Source organism: Uloborus diversus, chromosome 8 (genome assembly GCF_026930045.1).
Source record: "Uloborus diversus isolate 005 chromosome 8, Udiv.v.3.1, whole genome shotgun sequence".
NCBI classification, from domain to species: domain Eukaryota; kingdom Metazoa; phylum Arthropoda; class Arachnida; order Araneae; family Uloboridae; genus Uloborus; species Uloborus diversus.
Genome location: NC_072738.1, coordinates 71,136,132 through 71,157,328, shown reverse-complemented (window position 1 = coordinate 71,157,328; position 21,197 = coordinate 71,136,132). Strand labels below are relative to the sequence as shown.

Genomic DNA, 21,197 nt, shown 5'->3' with positions numbered 1-21,197 from the left:
TTTTACAGAGTATATTTCACTTTCAATTTCAATCTACACTGTAAAAAGGATTCAGAAACGTTCTTGGAAAATAATGGGCAATTGATGTGCCCAATTTCTTCCAGTAAGATATCTTGCAAAAACCAGGAACATTTTCCGCTGAAATTCAGTAACCTTCCAGAAATTTCCGTGGAAGCCTCCTGAAAAATTCAGAAATCTTCCCGTTTAGAGCAAGTCGTGACTCTGGAAAATTAGAGTTTATTTAGGAAGGTATATACTATAATAGCTTGGCATCTTCCTGATTTATCAAGAAAGTTCCAAAAGCAGTATTGCAAGCATGGCCAAGGCTAAAACAGAATTGCAAGTAAGTACCAAGAATTTTACTCGAATGCAATTCTAGCAAAAGTATGTAGTCCATGGACTTATTCTCTCCCTTTGAGACGGGCCGTAATAAATCTGAAGCCGATACATTTCATAAATATGCTTGGTTAATCTTTAAACTGGGAGTTTAAAATATTTTTCACAACAGTGAAAAGTCTGTTATTCGTGCAACTTAGAGTAATTCAGGAAACTTTTTGACAGTGATACATGATTTTTTCCCGGAAGTGGGTAAGAACCATTGAAATCCTGAAACGTAACACGGAAATACTTAGTAATGTTTCGGATTTTTTTTTTTACAGTGTAGAGTACCGTGGTGACGTTTAGGTGCACGGGTGGTAGGTGCCCGGGATTTAAAACTTAATAGTTTACATTGGATTTACTTTTTTAAGGTTGTTCATAGTTATTTCATTCTATATTTCTTATGTAATCTTTTTTTTTTTTTTTTTTTTAGTTTTTGCAAACTTTAGTTGTTACATGCATTAGTATGTAAGTTGCTTAGAATAATTTTCCTAAATGACACAATATCGAAGATTTTTCAGTGGCCTCTCCGATACATTTTTTATTACAATTGTAAACAAAGCATGTTTCTCATTAAACCACTTTCTAAGCACCTTGTCATTGTTTAAAGTCATTATTTATATTTTGTTCCCTGTGTAGATAGAATTTTCGCTTCAATTGTTTTTATAGTAATTATCATTCAGGACCCTATTTACTCAAAAAGGATTTTAAACTCCAGAGCAGTTTTGAAATAAATTAAAACTAATTTTTATGCAACTCACTTTTTATTTTCGCCCAGTTTTTGAGTAGATTATAATTAAGAAAAAATGTGCGGTAAATTTAAAAAAAAATAAATCAAGAAACAGCTTTTTTTTAAAGTAATTTAATCACTATCAACAACCTAAAACAGAAAGAAAAAGAAAATTAAGCAGCTAGTCTGGAACCTCTGCATACCGGTGGGTGAGTCCAAAGTGTAACTTCAAACACCGCGGTGAACTCAACTTACATATTACGAGGCGAACTTAGAGCGTGTATTTCTCAGCTGATGATAGGCACTGGACGGAAATAATTTGCAGGAGTATATCCACTAGGAATACAACCCCTTTGCTCAGTTTAATACGATTCGGTTCTCCTCAGGCCGGGATCTCCTCTTGTTATCCGAGAAACAAAGTAGGTTTATTATGGTTTAAATTAAAGGAATTGGTTTCGAAAAATAAGAACAAAAGTATGAAAAAATATAACAAGCCTATAGGAAGGCGTAGCTACTGCAGTGTCCGTCAGATTGTTTTTTAACTTCTTCCACCGTCTTGAGGCTTTCTTTTTTTGTGCGGAGTGCATGCAATGAATCAGGCTCACTAGCTGCTTTGAGTTGAAATCACCAATTGGAATTAACATTTTACCGTCTCATAGTTATTTAGATAGTCGCAGAAACATATTTATAACGTCATTTATCACCCATAATTGAAAGTTAAAATTTTCTGTGCAGAGTGGACTTAAGGAACAGACTGAACTTTGAGTTAAACCATCCGAACTATTCTAAGTAATGACAGGCATATTCTATTATTTACAAAACTTTTTTCGTTGTCTCTAATGTGATAATTCATTTAAAAAAATTCCTAAATGGTCCAAAAAAAAATTTCTAGCAAAGCGAAACCCGACCACCTACCTCTTACATATGGCTAAAAAAGTGAACATTTATAAAGTTATTACGAGTTGATAAACATGCGACAGCCAAGATTTTCCAAGTTTGATTATTCAGACGTTTCTCATTGCAAAGGTAAGATCAGTAAGTAGTGTTCTGTCGTTTTATTATTACTGCATCACATTTAAGGGAAAAATAACTCGAAATTTTGACTGAACTCTAAGTTGAAGTTAAACAATATAAACTGTTCTAGTTAATGACAGGCAGGTTCTATTATTTCCAAAACTTTATTTGTAGTCTCTAAGATGATAATTGATTAAAAACAATTCTTAAATAAATGATCCACAATTTCGTTCTTATGAGAGTAATATTCTACCGCCTATATATATATCTATATATATATATATACGTTTTGCATATATCCAACAAATGTAGACATTTATAAAGGATTTACGTGTTGATAATCATTCGATTAATAAGGTTTTTTAAGTTTTATTATTGAGATAATTCTCATTGCAAAGGTAAAATCAGTAAAAAGTGTTTTGTCGTTTTATAATCATAGCATTACATTTAAGGGAATTATAAATTAAGAATTTTTACTGAAATAGAACATTTAAAAATATAACATATCATAGAACTTAAATTTTAGTAAACTATTTAAGATGTAGGCTAGAATAATTATTGCAGAAACTGATTTTCAGAAGTGCAAACTAAAATTTATAAAATAAATTATCAAATTGGATGTTCAAACATAATTCGATTAAATAACTTACAGACAAGCTTTTCTTCCAAGCTCCCTCGTGACGTCACCGAAAGCGCCCGAATAAATTCTTCGAACTCGATTGCACCATCCTAAAAAAAGATCAGAAACCACTTCAACAAAGAAGAGAGGAAACTTAATCAGAACAAGATGTTGCATTCGGTTGTATTTTATTCATTTTCTAGGAAATCACTGAAAACGAGGAATTGGAATAGAGTTTCGGTAAAACAATAAACTTATTATTATTGCCTTTGGAAGAAAAAACACATATATGACATAAATATGTTCTTTTCATTGGAAGAATCACCATCTTTAGTAACGTATTGAAGATGAAATATGCACCCAAATCTTGATCAGAAAATGGCTAAGTATTTAGTTACATTTCCTTCCAACCACGTCACTTCCTTGTTCTTAAATAATGTGCACTTTTAATTGAAGGACTCGGGGCAAGAATATAATATGCCACGTGATTTTTCTTTCATGTAGGCCAATTTGCAACTTTTGAAAAATTCTACAAATATTTTTATAGATAACTAGCTGCGTTGCCCGGTTTTGCCCGGTCAACCTTGAAAATAAAAATTGTGTCAAATGATGTACATTCAACAATCAGGCGTAAAAAATAAATTAAAAAAACATCATGATTTTCCTCCAAACAATGACGACAGATATTAAAATACTTTTAAGAAATTAATTCCAGAAAGATGGGTTTAAAATACGTAACCATGGAAACACAAAATAAAATAAGTTTAAGGAATTAAAATGCGAAAGAAAATGGTTCACAATTTGAATTGAATCGAAATTTCTTAAACTTGATTTAAAAAAGGCTTGTAACTTTTTTTCCTCTCGAGATAAAAACTTATTTTTTCGACCAAAGGTCGAGTTAGATCTGAAGTGAAAAAGGTCGCTTTTTCCAATGGCGTCAAAAAGAAAGCTGTGGGACAATTCCTTCACTTTTTATTGATTTTTTTAATGAAGAAAGTAGTGCCTAAATTTCAGCTAAGCCTAAAAAAATTCGAGCTAAAAACGCAAGTAACTCCCGCCGTAACAAATTCAGAACATTGAAACATATTGCGTAGACCGCGGAAAATTCTACTCTTTCTAATGATATGTAATATTGATATATGCAAGTAATTTTTCAACCCCATATTTGAGAATTTATGTGAAAATAGGACGTAAATTGTAATAAAAAAAGAACTATTCATCGAATGTTTTTCGAACTGCTCTGCAAACCTTTTCAGGACTTAAAGGAACAAACTGAAAATTTTAGTACAATCGGCCGGGTAGTTCTCGAGTTTTGCGAGTTCAAACACACAGACGCTTTTTGAGGACTTCATTTTATACTATGTAGAGATATACATTCTATATTCTGCAGTACTAAAACCAGATATACGTTTTTCTGACAGTGACATAATCCATTGTCATGTTTATTTCAATTTTCAAGGCAGCATTTAGAACAAAGAACTCAATTTTTCAAAAGTGTGGCTAATCACGTTGTTGCTCTGAGATGAAGAGTAATAAAATCAACGTTGTAAATGCCCAGATTTGCATTTATAACTTTCTATCAAACACGTGTTTCAGGGCTTCAATGAGCTCCCTTTCTTAGTGCAGAAAAGTGTGAGCTTAAGGTTTGAAAGTCATCCGACAAATTGTAACTTTAACAATACATAATGTTTAAGAATAGCGTATTTGTAACGTTATAAGCAGTAAATTACCGGCATTAACATAGAGACAAGGCAGAAGCACATGAAATATACCGACAGCTAAGTTATACATGTAACATCGAGAGACTACAGTTTCTCACTTGTCATTGGCTCATTATTCTGGAATAGTCATTACATGAACTGGAAGCAACTGTCCTCTCATGGTAGCTGATGTCTGCCGTATGCAGGTACAGAGAAGTATCTGCAAATTGTTCAGTTTTGGCATTTTTGTCATCCATCTTGCGTTAGCTTTATTGTAGAATATTGCTTATTTCGTTTCTATTAAAAACAAAAAAGCGCGAAAAAAAATCGTCCAGCATTTCCTTATTGCTAGTGTAGAATCCAAAATGCGTTTCTTGAAATATCTCGAAACCTTATTTCTGCAGATAGAGCCATTTATCTACCCACGGCAGAGATATCATTCAAACTGGTCGATAGATGGTGAGCCGCCTGCCTTGTCTAGGTGTCAGAGAAGTCTGACTGCGATGGAAAGGTCCGGGTTCGAATACGGGTCGGGCGGGTATGGACGTACATTCTCTCTCCTGTTTTTTTTTCCTTTCTTTGTGCGAATGTGTTGTTGTGCTGTGAATGGTTGCGTACCCTATAAACGGGTATGTGTGTACTGTAGAAGTCGGACTTCACACTAAATTACAGTACAGTTGGAAAAGTGAAGCAGCGCACCCCAATTTGCCAGCCTAGCTGGCACACGACAACAATAGATGCGAATTAATGGAATCAAGTTGGAAATTTTTAATTCTCGATCTTTTTAGGTTGTTCAATCATTGTTTATAACAGCTGTTTAGCCTACCAGTTGATCAGGCGTTATAGCCTCACGTTTTTTTTTTTGTCATAAATATTGTATTTTGTTTAGTTGTTATAAATTTCTTCATATTTTTGCTGTTTTTTCTCAATCCGGTCACTTTTCATCTTTTTGTTAGCCATGGATATTTCTACACGTAAGAGGTAATCCATTGTAACATTGAGTGAAAATTTGATTGTACAACAAAGTAAAAAAATGATTTGTGCTTTGCTAAAAACATGGTTTAGAGATCAAGAATTCAAAGAAAAATGCAAAACTGTCGTTGCCTCTATAGCCAGTTGAGTAAAAATGGTGCTGGACAAAAAGAGGGGGCATACTAAGTGGTGATTTTAAATTTTATAATTAAATGATGTAAATAAATCTGATTTTGTCAAAATATTGACTTGATTCCATAAATTTTCACAAGGGTGTATAATACAAATAATCCATTCCTTTTAACTTTTGGAAAACGCTAGCTGCAGCAATCAAAACAGCATAAGCACTGAACAAGTCATAAGCAGCGCTATTCTCACAGAAACGTCCCAAAGACTTCTTCGCATTTGACTTAGTGCATTCATCCGAGAATAATCCTTGCAGTCACATTAGCACATCATTAACACGCCGCCGGAAATTAATTAAGATTCTAGAAACGCTGTGAACACAGAAAGAGATCGGAAGTAAGTGTTGGAACACAAATTTCACCGACGCGATGTATGTTAAAGTTTCAAGTAATGAATGCTTCTACCATGATCCATCTAATGGAATATGTACGTAATTTCCTATTTGATATTTCTTGCACTGTGATTCAAAACTGAGTAGATATCTTTTCGTAACTAACAACTTAATTAGTAATTATATGTGCTAAAAATCAAGAGTTGTTTTGAGTATTCGTAGAGTATTATATAAATTTGTTTTGGAAATATTTAAGCCCAATTTAAATGGCTGATATGCAGCAGGGTATTTCTGCGGGTCACTGCCTGACATTTCCAAAACGAAGGAGTAAGCATTTTGATGCTTTCCACGCAAAATATACCTTATTTTGTAAATACTTTACCCAGGTTTACTGTTCATTTTAGATAAACTGGATGGTGTAATTGAATCTTAAAAATATTTTTTGGTTGAATTTTAAAAAAAATAGCCAAAAAACGGTAACTACTGACATCAAAGCACTCTAAATGTCAGTCAATTCCCATGCGTACAGTGTGTACATTTTTTAAAATTAATCAATGTTATCATTATCCAACTACACCATTACGTCCGTATTAACAACATCATCAAAGTAGGGAAAAGACAAGACTTTTTTAAAAAATTTATCAGGAAATGGCATTTGGCCACGCTTTTCTCAGTAGTGTAAATTTTCATGAAGGTACGATACTCCTAGGAAAATTGAAGAATGGAATCGTAAAATTAGGATGGTAGTAAATAACGCAAATATATATCTTAACATTTCAGTTTTAAATTAGCACATAACAAAAATATATTAGGAGCTTATTTTCTCTCCTAAATTTAAATGATTCTACAAATTTCAAGTATTAATCATCAAAATTACGCACGTTATTCTTCATAGTAATAATGAATGCAATAAAATAAATATAGCAAACTTTCGAATAGTTTGCTATGCTTCCATCTGTTCTCTGATACTCAATTTGTTAATATATTTTTACTTTTCTCTGTCATTTTAAATTGTTTTAACAGTTTTTCTTTTCTGTTAAAAAAAAGGGTGTAAAATACAGCAAGCAGTCTTTCTTTTCAAAATATACCAATGTTTTATTTTTATTTTTTATGATCTAATTATAATACAAGGGTGGGAGAATTATTTCCTCTTTAATAAAACTTGTTAAATAAAAATGCATTAATATCGCCAAAATTCGCTAAACTCGTTAATATATTACAAGCATACTTTCTTCCTTCTGTACCCATTTTAAGCAATCGGCTCACTTTTGAAAGGTTTCGTAGATGCCATATTTCCACAGTTGAATTATGTTTTGAGCGGAATGTGACCCAGTGCTTATCGTTCAGCTTCAAAAATGTCAGACAGTTAGTTACCCATGAAATTGACATGCAATATTGTTGCCCTAGAACTCGTGCAAATTGTGTGGTTTTCAGCAACTGATAGGAAGTGTTCAAGGACTATTGGATCAATTACAGTGAGAGTTAAGAGTCACAATGATAGAGTCTGTAATAACTAGATGTTTCTCATGCTAACGCTGTTACTTTCTCGTGCACTGTTAGTAAAATATACCAATTTAGTTCTTATTATAGAACGCTAGAATGCGCTTTATTTTCCCCGAGTTCGTTGTATAATTATTGTGCGTCATAATTAAATGTTATTTTGTTTCAACTTATACCTTTAATTTACAACATTCACGAAGAAAATTTCTTTAGCACAAAATAAGAAAAATTAATTAACAGAGCATGGAAAATAAGTTTTAGATAAGTACCGAAATGTTACTTTTTGTCGTTTTTCGAGTACTTCAGGGGGGTCTCACACAAAAAACTAACTATCAAAAAAAAATCTAAAGAAATTATTTTTTTTTCAACCATCACGTGGGAAGACTCAAACCTGTAAATTTTGGAAGAATTACTTGACTTTTTTGTTGTTGTTGTTGCTTTAATATGGAATGACATGAAGTAGAAAATTTAAGTTTTAGGTTTATTTAGGTTGAAAAATTGGAATGGTAAATATAAAGAGCCACAAGTTTTTTCGTTACACAGATGTCTGTCAATGTCAAAAAAATACTTTCTTGAATATTTCTCATCTAAGGGTACTGTGGCACATTAAAAATATCAACAATCAACAATAATAATTGTATTTCTCGAAGGTTTCACGCAATATTACTTTTAAGTGATTTATTTTCAACTACAACAATTTATGCAAAGATTAGTTTTGTCTCCCTTCAGTCAGACTAAACGACCATTTGTTAAAATAAAAAAAATAACTAATAAAGAAAATAAAACAAATCGTTTTTTATATTATTCTTTTTTTTTTTAAGGAAAGACTTCTAGGACAAAAAAAATTTCATTTTCGATTCTGCGATAGTTAAAAATGACGTTATAGCCAATTCGCTACACAGAGATTGATATTGTAAGAACCGGAAGTTGAGTTTAAATACTATTAAAAATGAAGCTTAAGTAAGAATAAATAAATAAGCGCATTGACAAGTATAGTTACTGACGTATGAATGAATGCATACATCACTAACATGGAGAATTTTAGACTTAAAAAAATGTCTGAAGCATAAATATTACAGATCAAGAAAAAATTTCAAATTAGTTTTCTCTAAAACTATTTTTCTTCGATATTTTTATCTACGGCGAATCTCAAAGTTAAAATAGTTCTATATTACGTGCAATATACCATAAAATATTTATAATAATCTGACTCTTTCAAATAATGTTTGTCCCATTGCTAGCTATTTTTGAACTATAAACTAAGTTTTTTGTCTCCATTTAAAAATTGTACAGGTATTTAACAGTGAAAAATTGAGGGGTTTTCGGTGAAAAATCTGTGAATTTCAATAATATTGCACACATTTTTTAAAATAATTTTGACTGTTATAAAAACATTAGTTCAGAAGACAGGTAAGCAATATAGTAAATTACAGTAGAAAGGATTTTTAAATGTATTGAGTTGAAATGAGTATAGAGTGTTTGTGTGTGTGGAGTGAACTGCAAAACCAGCTTATATTTTGCTCAAGATTCCCATTTTTAAAAACTTTAATTTAAAATTAGAAAGATGCTTTTTTCCCTACTTTTAATTAAAATTTTTTAAATAAACTTTTATTAAAAATATATGCAATTAGTCAATATTTTATTTTCTTGAAAAAATGGACTCTGAACCCAGGCAGACCCCTTACTAATGTTGTGTTTACTGGTAGATTTTTAGTGTGATTAATTTTAGTGTGGAGTTAAGTTAAAACACCAGTAAAGCTAAGGGGTTAAGTAGTTGCCACTTCAAGGTTTACATTTGAAAAAATAGGATTCCATGTTTCCCAATGGATTAAAACGTGCAGGAGATAATGCCTCCTGCACGTTTTAATCCATTGGAAAACATGGAATAATATTTTTTCAAATGTAAACCTCGAAGTGGCCACTACTGAATCACTGACCACTACTGATGTTGAAAAAATTGTCCTCTAAAATGGGGAAATTTTATGTACCACCACACGCATCAGTTAGTTAACACTTTGGGCGGCTATCACATCTGATAGCCAGTGTCTAACTGAAACATTACTGGATATCAGATATGATAGCCATGACAGTTAATGTGTTGAACCTGCTTTGCGCAAGTACCGTAGCAAGAAATCTGTTGTATGAAATTTTTTAATTAATAACTGTTAAAATCTTTCAATTTCTGTGGGGTTCTGCTATTGTCTTCAGTGATAACCGTATTTAATTAGAAGTTATTTCTACAATAATTATATGATAATTAGAAATATACAAATACAATGTTTCTGAAAAACGTAATAAAACAAATTAGATTGCGATTTATTGGTGTATTTAAATAAAAATTGTAAAATAGTTACTTCAAAATATAATTACATGTGAACTAATTTTTTGACTTTAATATATGATACATTATAAAGTTAAAATAAATTCTTTTCTATGTAACTCAGAAGTATTGACCTTAAAGAAAGTGATTCTTCCTGTCCTGGAATCAGTTCAAACGTGTAGAGCAAGTTTCCCGATGCTCCAGTTGCTCCATTCAAATTTGCATAATCTTCCAAGTCCCATTAAAGGAAAGTCAACGTACCGCGAAAATCCATTAAAACTTGGAAATGTAGCATTAGTTGGCTTAAACCAGAATTCTGTTTCGACTGCGAAAAGCTAGACATGACAAAATCCATTCTAATGTTTAATATTCAATATTCTGACGTGAGGACGTTTACGGACGGCTTTATGATTATAATAATATGCCCTGATTTAAAACTAATATTCACAATGGCAGGGATAATGTCGACAATAATAATGTTTAATTTTGTTTAGTGTATCAATCGCTTTGTGAAAATTAAAGCGTATTCAAAACTATTACTCTGTTTTAAGCGCCATTCTCTTGCGTTAGTTAACTACGCATCCATCTTTCCAATTGGGAAAGATAGTAAGGACAACAAACTAGATATTAGGCTATTAACTACCATAACCTTTCAAAAATGTTTATTGCTTTGCATAAAATAAATAAATACTAAATAAAATGTGTTAGATTCCAGTATATCCTATACCAAAGTCCTAAAGTGTTTATAATTACTTGATAGGCACTCAATTAAAACAAATTTAAAAATTAAATATTGTCTATTTTCATTTGGGCCTTAAACTCCTTCTTATTACAGGGTTATGCAATAGTATAAGTTGAAAATGTTTTAAAACGTTGTAAAATATTTTGGACTTACTTCAGGAACTCACTAAAAAATTTGTGAGCATTCAGGGCGATTCAGAAAAAAGGATGCAATTTCAAACTTCTACATTTGCTGCATTCAACACTGTAGTTGAATTCTCTAAATTACATACAATTATACGTACATATGTGGATGTTTACAGATGTGTTCAATATGCAATAGTAATTCAATTACAGCGGATGTCACAACACTGTACGGTTCTGGAGCACTCTAGTGGTAGAACTCAAAACTTTGTAGCATCCTCTTTCATATATACCCGACTGAATTCAAGTACAACGTATAGTGCAAGATAACAATTTGAAATTATGTCAATCGTTTTAAATTGCTCATTAAGTTGTTCACCACTTGGTAAACTGTGTGGTGATATGCCTCCTATCTTAAAATATTTCCCGTTCTCAAAAGGAACAAGGCTTTATGCTGTGTCAAAGGAGAGGAAGAATCACATAGCTATAGATGTTAGTCCAAAATATTTCGGGTTTCCTCTGAGTAAGGTTTAGGAGAAGCATTTTTCATCTCTCACTTGAAAAAAAACAATAGTTTGCATAGCAGACATTTGCACAGATTTTAAATGTATGAGTTCAAAAAAAAAAAAAAAAAAGGCTCATTTATCAATCTACTAAGCAAAATAATCATATGATTTTCTTGCATTTTCGAAAAAATACTCAACTGTTGCACTGTTTGATATTTATGCTGCTGTAAAATTCAAATATCATTTTCTGGGTTATTTGATATTTTTCTTTTAACCTGTCCGGAACATTTTGTAATAGGCATGATTTGACTTTGAAACTACATACTAGATCATTAAATTCGCGGACGACACGTATAATCTAGCAATTGTCTGTTTTAGTACTACATAATGTTTCAAGCGACTACTCCTTGAACAATAGAAACGAATTAATATCCAAATCTTATATAAACATCTTCCCATGCAAGTTCTATGCACCTGCTTCTAGAGTACATGCATTTAATTTGCTTCAGGTTGCATCATATCATTTCAAATTCAAGGATGATGTACAGATCACTTTTTTTTATGGTAGTTATTTTTTAAAACCAACTTCACATTGTGTGCCATTGACTACAAAGACGGGCTTTTCCCAAAAAGTGTCTAAAATCCGCGCCATAAATAAAGCACATTCGACACCAGAAGATCGCAATAGGTTTGCAAAAAGCTAAGGTCTCTTACGTAGCCCAGTTAAAAAGAAAAATATGTTGTCAACTCTCGATAACTCGAAGTCCCAAGAAACCGGCTAAAACGTTTGAGTTAATGATAGTTCAAGTTATGGGGAAGTTTCCACAACAGTCTCAAGAGTTTGGGATCCAATAAAAGCTTTGAGATAAATGAATATTCGAGTTATAAACTTCGAGCTATCAAGATACGACTGTACATACATATCAAACTATCATTAAGTTTTTTTAGTTTTTACCTTTTACGGACTGAAATTAAGAACAGAAAAAGTTAATTAAAAAACGTTGTTTGACTGTTGTATAACAACGTTTATCAAACAAATTCATGTAGCGTTGTTTAAAAAATTAGTGTAGTTTAGAAAAATAAGAGTTAAGTATATTTAAAAGTATTTATTTTGATATTTATGTAGATAATATGTTACTACTTACCTTATTTTCGTCGAAGACTCTAAATACTAAAGAGGCAAATTTTGAAGGATCTCCTTGTGGGAAGAACTGTTTGTATATTCGCAGGAAACCCTGAATTTAAAAACAAAGATTATATTTTTAATTTAACGGGACAAATATAATACAATATAAAGATTCCAATGATGTCAAATAAAGTAGGGGAATGTGGGGCAAAGTAAAATAGCTAAGATGACTGAACCTTTTGAAAACGAAACAAAATTGTTTATTATTTTGAAAATGACAGTACATTAAGAAAGAACATTCTGTTGAAAATAAAACTTGCATCGAAACAGTATTTTTAATTTTTGGCAGTAAATTTGCGCCTTCAAAAAAAAGTGGAAAATTTTCACTTATTTTTCTATTATGCAAAGTGAAAAATAAAATATTTTTATAATGAGATATTTTTCATTTAATTATCGAAATATTTTTGATTAAATGAATCAGTAAATAAAAAGTTTAATGAATAGATGAAAAGATACTGAAACAATAAACTAAAAATTAAATTAGTCAAATAATTAATATATGAAAAAAAATAAATGAACGAGTAAAAGAGTGAATGAATAAGAAAATAAGTGAATGGATGAATAAATAAGTGAATACGTACGTGATTTAGTAAATGAGTTATTGTTAATAACAAGAATTTTATTATTTTATAATAGCGAAAATAATTTTTGAATTGCAACAAAATATTACAATATAAGTATCAATTTTTGAAAATTGCCTGTATTACCATATGCTTTAATCTTCGATGGTATTATTTTTTCCTGACTGCAAGGGATTACATGCGCTACTAGTTAGATATTACCAGATAGGTGACGCTAAAAGCAGAGTAAATATTTCACCATTCCACTTTGCCCAGGTATTTCACTTTGTCCTACATTCCCCTACTTTCAAATCACTTAAAATCACGATATACTGTTTCGCCATTTTGTTGTTCTACCAGTAGAAAGATTGGATAAATAGACCTTTTTTAAGAAACGATTAATTTCATAATGATCTGGATCATGAAATACGTTTTATGCTAAAGATAGTGATAGTATTAATTGAACATTGAAATAAGAAAAATGTGTTTGCAAACTTTTTTTGCTAAGAAGCAGCGAAAATACGAAATGATTTTGCTCCAAAAAACTACTCATAAGCAGTAAAAACATTTTTAATATAAGTAAAATTAACATACCTCATTTGACAGTGACAAGGGAACGCTTAGGACTTGTTTGTGAATGTTGTGTTTAAACATTCGTAAGTATTACTTTAACCTTAAACAATTATGGACTTTGTCAGTTGAAAATTACTTAAAAATACGAATTAGGAACTATTTTGATGTGTTTTTATTTCATTTAACCAATATTGGTGTGAATAATACGCTTTGCTTTGAAAATTGAGTACGACATTAAAAACATTTGTTTCAAACAATTATTTCTTAACGTATTAACAAATGGCTAGTGAGAAAACTCTTACTAGATTACGATCAACTTTTCTATAAGGTTACAGATCCCTGTTAAATGGTCTTCTCCAACATTGTAAAAAGTAAAAACTATCTCAAAAGTAAAATTTAAAAATTTTATACGAACAATTGGATTATAAAATGGAATGAAAAATTGTATTTATTAAGAATTATTTTTAATTACTAAACAAACCGAAATGCTTATTTTGAACCCAAACACAAATTAATCATACATCAAATCAATTAAATCACAAAGTTTATTTTGTATCACCTTCATAGCAGTGGAAAACATTGAACGATAAACTAATAGAGAGGTTTAATATAGTAAGTCAAAACAACATAATTTCCTCATATTAAGAAACAAAATGAAATTCCCCATAAGAGAAAAGCATGTGAATAAATTTCGATTGCCTACTTCAGTCCATGTAATTCTATTTAAGTATGTGAATCCACCAAAGCAAGATTTACTTGAATAATAATTAAGTATGGCCTCAAGATTTGTTCTGATGACAAATAAAAGAGCTCCAAGTTCCTACTTCCTTCACACGCCTACGAAAATTTGCTTCCTAACTCAGTGTTTAAAGCTGTGATCTAAAACGCATACATGGTACTTTATTGGTTTTTCTCAGCCATAAAGGATTCAACTTTTCATTTTACATTACGCACAATATAAATATTTATAGAAAAGTATGTACACATATTTACCTGCTCTGTCAGTTGACCGTTTGGACAGTCTTTAAGAAAACCTTTATACCTAGAAAAGAGAATTGCACATAAATGCAGGAAAAAGAAGACGCTTTTCGGATTCAAAATGACACATTCTAAAGGCAGAGTCAGTTTTAATGCTTTAATATTCAAACAGAAATGTAAAATAATTTTGCCACTACAGAAGTACTTTTTTTATTGACTTATGATTATATTTTTAAATGCCTTTTACGGTAATGAAAAATAAATAGTGAAACCTTTGCTACGATATAATTTTAAGCTTAATCCTATGGTTATATTTTCTATGTAAGAACTTGAGAAAAGATGCCATGCAACTGTAACATACTGAAATGAAATTAGAAAATTTCTCCCGCAAAAAACTGTGAAGTACAAAGTACAGCCAAGCCCGCTTATTAAAATATCGGTTAAAATAATATCTCGCTTAATGTAAGGCATTTTCAATGTACAATACCGATCGTGTTTATTATTTTAACCCCGTTTAATGGAATATCCCGCTTATCAGAATATTTTTTCATGGGAAATTGGCTAATTCCATTAAGCGAGCTCGACTGTACGCCATTCTTGAAATATTCTTACCAATGGGGTTGTTTCCTTCAGTCAAAAGTAGTATTTCTAGGCACTAAAATTGATATAATAAGCAAAAGAAAAAAACATTTTCCCAACAGTTTTTTTTTTTTAATTATTTTTTTAATATGTCCGATTTTGCAAACAAGGCGAGGTCTTGATGACGTCACAAATGATGCTCTTTGGCGCATTTTGTATAGCGCTTCCACGTCATGATAATCAAGAAGCGAATTAAAATTGCGCTCTACGCTTGCTATCAACCAAATCGTTGCCAATACACGTGAGTAGAGATGCGAATTAAATGTTTTGCTCTGTGAATGGTAACATAGAATGGCATTTCATCATTTGTGATGTCATCGGCAAGAAATGTAAAAAATGAAAGCGCAACGATTTAAGTAATTTTTTTTAAATATTAATTTCAAATAAATTATTTGTTTAAAAAAATGGTTACATCCTATGTTTTTAAGCATGTTCTTTAAGAAAAAAATACTTTTAAAATATTGAAAACAACCTCATTATGGCGAGGATGATACTTACGCAAAAAAAATAATAAATAAACAAAAATATTCCGAAAATACTGATGTCGTCAACACCCAATGACATTTTAAAAGTAGGAAATAAATAAATAAATAGTACTAAAAATTTAACCAACAAAGTTTAAAAGAAAACTCCGCAAGAAATTACAACCACATATTTTTTGTCGAAATGAAGAAGAATAACAACTATACAATGCAAAGAGATGTTCTTATGGATGAAAAAAAAAATCGATAAAAGTGTCGCATATCCTTTGTATCTGATGCAATTATTTGTAGAATTTGTGGTTTTTGAAATTTCTATTTATAATATTTTACTCATTACTGTTTCACGTTATATTTCAAGAACAACATATTTTTCAATGTACTTGTCGTACAATAGAATAATAAATTATTCTATAGGAAGTACATATGTACAGAATATCAGTGCTTCAAAACAATAGTTCAAGTTTAATTTAAATTCTGAATCGTTTTAAACTGATTTTCTAAATGGTACATTCCAATATTATCCTCATTTGTTCTTAGAATACACGTTGTATTATATCACAGTTTGAAATAGTTAACTTTTATAACAACATGTGTATTTAATAGCAACAATAAATTAATGAAAGCATGATGTAAGAAAAAATTAAGAAAAGAAAGAAATTCTGGAAGTTGCGTCGTCTTTTTAACAACCAATATTCATGGAGGGTTCAGGTCATCTGAGGCAAAAATAACTTAGTATTTCGAATAACAAGTTACGGACCTGTTTTTAAAGCTAAATAAATTAACGAGTAAATTCATGTGAAAATTGCTAAAAAGAGGAAGATTCATATCATTCCTCATATTTCATTTCCTCTTTTTTTCTAATAAACATCAGTAATAATATTTTTGAATAAATAAACGGCTATAAAAACAAATGTTATTCTTAACTTTAATATAAAGATATAACTTTTGAAATATATCGGATACTTAACCAAGAAATAAATTCAAACGTACGGAGATGAAAGAAACTGGATTATTTTTTGCACAGAATTATGTTTTTGTCGAATCTCATCCATCATTTCATTTCCTCTTTAGGATGGTTCAATATCCTTTTTTCTTTTATTGCCTCTATTTCAAGAACTTTGGGTTAAATTAATTCTTTTGACATGATGTAAAATAAATTTAACTGCTAACTTTGTTGCAGCACATGATCTACGCGCATCATTTTTCCCAATCAAAAATTTTACTATCTTCTTAACCCGGGAGGACGCGCGGAGATCATTTTATGACTCCAAGCCTTCTGCAAATAGTAATTGACAAAAAACTAGTCACCGGTTCATTCTTTTCTTATTAGTAGCTGAGTTTGGTCTTTACATCTACTTTGGTAGCAATTTGAACGGATTTCGGGTATTTGTGCTCCGCTAAAACACGTTTAGTCATTTACTGGGGTCATAAAATGACCCCGCGCGTCCTGCCGTTCTTTTAACAGACCAACTATTTTGAATGGTCAATACGGTTATTTTATTTATATCTCTTCAGTATTAAAGTTATTTCATGTAAATAGGAATGCCAATAGCATACTAGAAAAAAATAGATCTTTTTCGAACATTTTTTGCTGAAATTGAATCAAATAGTTGTTTCATCAATAAAGAATATGGAGCTAAAGATTTTTTAGAAAAGAAATTCTTAGACCATGAAAATTTCAGCGAATATCATACAGAATTGCAAAAAAGATGGAAATTATTTTAAAAAAGTGAATAATTCTGATTTTTTTCTGCCTTGAAGTTTGCCTTGAATGTAGCATTTTTTTTCTTTTTGTAGTTTCAGTAAAAAATGAAACATTTTTAGCATTAATTCTACACGTTTCTGCATCAAAAATACCAGCATTAGCATTATAGTTGTTATAAAGTTTTTAAAGCTCACACAAAGCGTATTTATCCGCTGTGTGTCTAAGCTTGATTCAAAGAACAAATGTAGAAATACTTTCTTTATAAGTGCGATGTAAAGCTCATTTATAAATCGCACTTATGTTTAAAAATTCAATTTTAATGTCAAAAATTATAAGACGTTATGGTTTTAATAGTAAACAACTCGGAAATGAGGTTTTTGTTAGCGAATGATTGGGTTTTGGTCTGGGGTCATTCAATGACCCCAGCGCGTCTAAACGTTCGCGCAAGGAACGCGCGTTCTCCCTATTTGTGTAGGAAAAAAAATCATCAGATAACGTCGTACAACAACTGGACAAATAAATGGACTCAGATATATTTTATATTGTTTTAATCATAGAATAACTTAGTTTAACTATTTTTTATTAAAATAAAGAAAATGATTGAAAAAAATAGCCACAAATTCAGTACAAAGCCACATTTTGTACCTCAGAGTCATACTAAGTCACATAACGGGGTTGTTTCCTTCAGTCAAAAGTAGAACTTTTAGTCACTGAAATTGATAGAATAAGGGTGGAAAATGAAAATTATTTCATTTTCCCAACAGTTATTTTTTAAATTAATTTTTAAAATGTCCGAGTTTGCAAACAAGGCATGGTCTTGATGACGTCACAAATAATGTTCTTTGGCGCATTTTGTACCGCGTTTCCACGTTATGATAATCAAGAAGCGAATTAAAATTGCGCTCTACGCTTGCTATCAACCATATCGTTGCCACTTTACGTGAGTAAAGTTGCGAATTAAATATTTTGCTCTGTAAATGGCAACACAGAATAGCATTTCATCATTGCGATGTCATCGGCAAGAAATGTAAACAATGAAAGCGCAACAATTTTAGTAATTTTTTTTAAAATATTAAACTTAAACAAATTATTTAAAAAATGGTTAGATCCTATGTTTTTAAGCAAAAAAATACTTTTAAATTTTTGGAAACGACCCTATTGCTATTTTGCAGAAGAGCGAAAAACATTTTCGTCTGGTGCATACAAAGGATGGGGCTTGCGCATTTTTATGCTGGTAAATAATTACGATCTCCTTTTATAGAGTTACGTTGTAATGACTCAATGCAGAATAAGATTCTAGTGTCTGACCATGGATTGTATGGAAAGGCAAACATCCGGTTTATAGGCGAAAATGGACGCATCTATTAGCTTTTAGGGATGTCAGTTTTTGCAGATGTATGTTAGCCTCTAAATTAAGCAGAGTCTCATTCAAATGAGCGGAACACGGTCATCAAATTTTTACTTTTCACCCTCATTCAGATAGACTCGTCTCAACTGGACGTTTGCCAACTCTATACAATCCGTGGTTGGTCTGTATATACCAAGGCGTAATAACCTAAAAATTCCCATTTTTTGACTTACGTTAGTCTGGCTCTGATTTACAGAAATTAGTAAAACAATTAACGTTAATTTTAAAAACTGTACAACTTTAATATCTTGCGATTACGTAAAATCAACATAAAAATAAAATCTCAAAGGCAAAATACCCTGGACTGCAGAAAAAAATCGTTCAAATAAAGCCATTTTAAAGCAAAAAGCAAATCAATGTTTACACCAGTCTTAGTTACTTTTTTTTTTTTCAAAATTAATGGAAAAACATAAATATATGAATCGAAAATTAATGTTCTTGTGTATAAAACTTTTGGCTTAAAGCTAGAAAATAAAACAAACATTTAATCTCGTCATTGAATATTGTTTTTTTAGTAGTTTCAAACGGAAAATAAAACTATAACAATTTAATAAAATGCTATTTTCTATACAAATGTCATCTTCTTTTTATCAAATTAAATATTATTTTATATTATTGTTCAAGAAAAACTCTTTTACTGCTTGATTTAATGTTTAGAATAATTTGAGCTTTTTAAACGCATGTTTTCTATTTTGTTGAGCCTTTTAATACTGTTATTCTTATGCCATATATGCAATATACCAGATGAAATGCAACATATGACATGTAATATATGCAATATATGAGTTGACGTTTGCTTCCAGCTCGGTTACTCACTATTCCAGACTGACGAGTTCTATAAAGAATGAAACTGGTTTCTGGATATGACAACCGGGCTATCTGGTACATTGCATGTAGTGCTGCATTAGTCTTGGCTTAGTGGTGGTAACTGACTGCTAAATACTGTTATTCGTACTTTGAATTTCAAATGATTTTGTTTTCATCGATATTTAACCTTTTACAGAAGAAGTGGCAAGAAATTATGGCCTTTATAGATGTTTAAAAAAAGTGGAAAAAGATGTGTAAATTAGCATCTTGCCACCGATTTGGGATTTGTTCAACATCTCTTCAATCCATAACTTTGACCAATTGTTCTACAGGAGTCAAAACTTAAAACGTTCCAAAATATAATGCTTTGAATTTCAATGTCAGAAAAGCAGTATTAAATACGAGAAAAATAGAGAAAAGATTCATTTTAAAACCATAAACAGTTCTAAACATAAACTAAGGCAATAAAACAGTTTTCCTTGAACAGTAAAAAAAGAAGGTCAAGGGAGGTGGGGTATTTGTATCGCAAATAGAAATTTATGTATTTATTTATTTGTTTAGGTTTTTATTTATTTGATCTTTTCTCTTGACATAACTTTTTAAAAAGATAATAACAATATCCAATTTGAAATGCTTCTTCTTTTTCTTTAACCATAAAGCACATTTAAGGAGGAAACCAGAATGTTAGAATTTTACTGACCAGAGTTTTCGTTTTTAGTTTATATATTTATAATCTCTCATTAATTTTGAAAAATAAAGTAACTATCTACAACTGAAAAAAAGAGGTTACCTGAACTTCGTTATGTTTGTAACAACATAAAAAATGCTTGAGTGATATTTTTGTTTAACACCGCATCATTACTTTCTTCTGACATCAGATAGGTCAAAATTAACAACAACAACAACAAAATGAAAAACTTTACAGCTCGACTGATGTGCAGTGTAGAATAATGGTACGTTAGCGGTATAACAGAACTTTCGTTAGCAGAAGCAACGAATTTCCTAGCTGGCTAAAACTGTAGGGAACCATAAAATTTGATACAATGTAACAAAGTTAAGGGGACACTTCTTAATTCACGATGTCTCATACACTTAGCCATTTTGAATTATTTTGAAATAAAAAAGTCATTACACAAGAAATGTCGATAGAAACATTCCCAAAACCACCAAATAAAAAAATGAACCATAAAATAGCACCAATAATTCCATTAACACACAAATTATCCCACCAAGTATGTAAGCAAAAACAAAAAACAAACATTAAAGGTTCAATTGAATGTTAAATGGTGCCCTAAATAATTATATTATGCAATTCAAAAAGAATGTAAGCTCCGAAAAAGTAAAATGAGAAGTCAACACGGTAACAACGTCGGCGATAATCTTCTGTTTGTGCCAACATAAAAAGTAAACAAATCACTAAGAACCGATATTATGCACACATTTTCATTAAAACTCCAAACTCGTTTACCATTATTAGATCAACTTAAGTAGAACTTGTTTATCAAACTAAGCAGTAAGTTGACACCCCTAAGCCCTGGTTGAGGCAGAACTACATGTAATATACCGACAGTCCGGATATCACATTCAGATACTTGCAGTTTCTAACGTAGTAATAAATAAAGTTGTTTCAATGCTGAAATAAAATGATCGACTACAGTACTTTAACTGTAAAAACAGAAAAAATTGACATGTGGAGGAGTATATAGTACAAAAATATACCATAAATATGAGTATAAGAT

The 21,197-nt window shown here is 30.8% G+C and overlaps 1 protein-coding gene across 1 annotated transcript in view; it reads right to left on the bottom strand.

Moving 5' to 3' along the window:
* Positions 1 to 21,197, bottom strand: part of LOC129228090 (frequenin-1-like) — a 353,126-nt gene that overhangs the window by 17,859 nt on the left and 314,070 nt on the right. The window contains exons 3-5 of the mRNA XM_054862729.1: positions 14,433 to 14,481; positions 12,266 to 12,355; positions 2,773 to 2,851 (exon numbers count right to left, since the gene is read on the bottom strand). Of these exons, the coding sequence (XP_054718704.1) occupies positions 2,773 to 2,851; positions 12,266 to 12,355; positions 14,433 to 14,481 (218 nt within the window). The remainder of the gene's footprint in view (positions 1 to 2,772; positions 2,852 to 12,265; positions 12,356 to 14,432; positions 14,482 to 21,197) is intronic.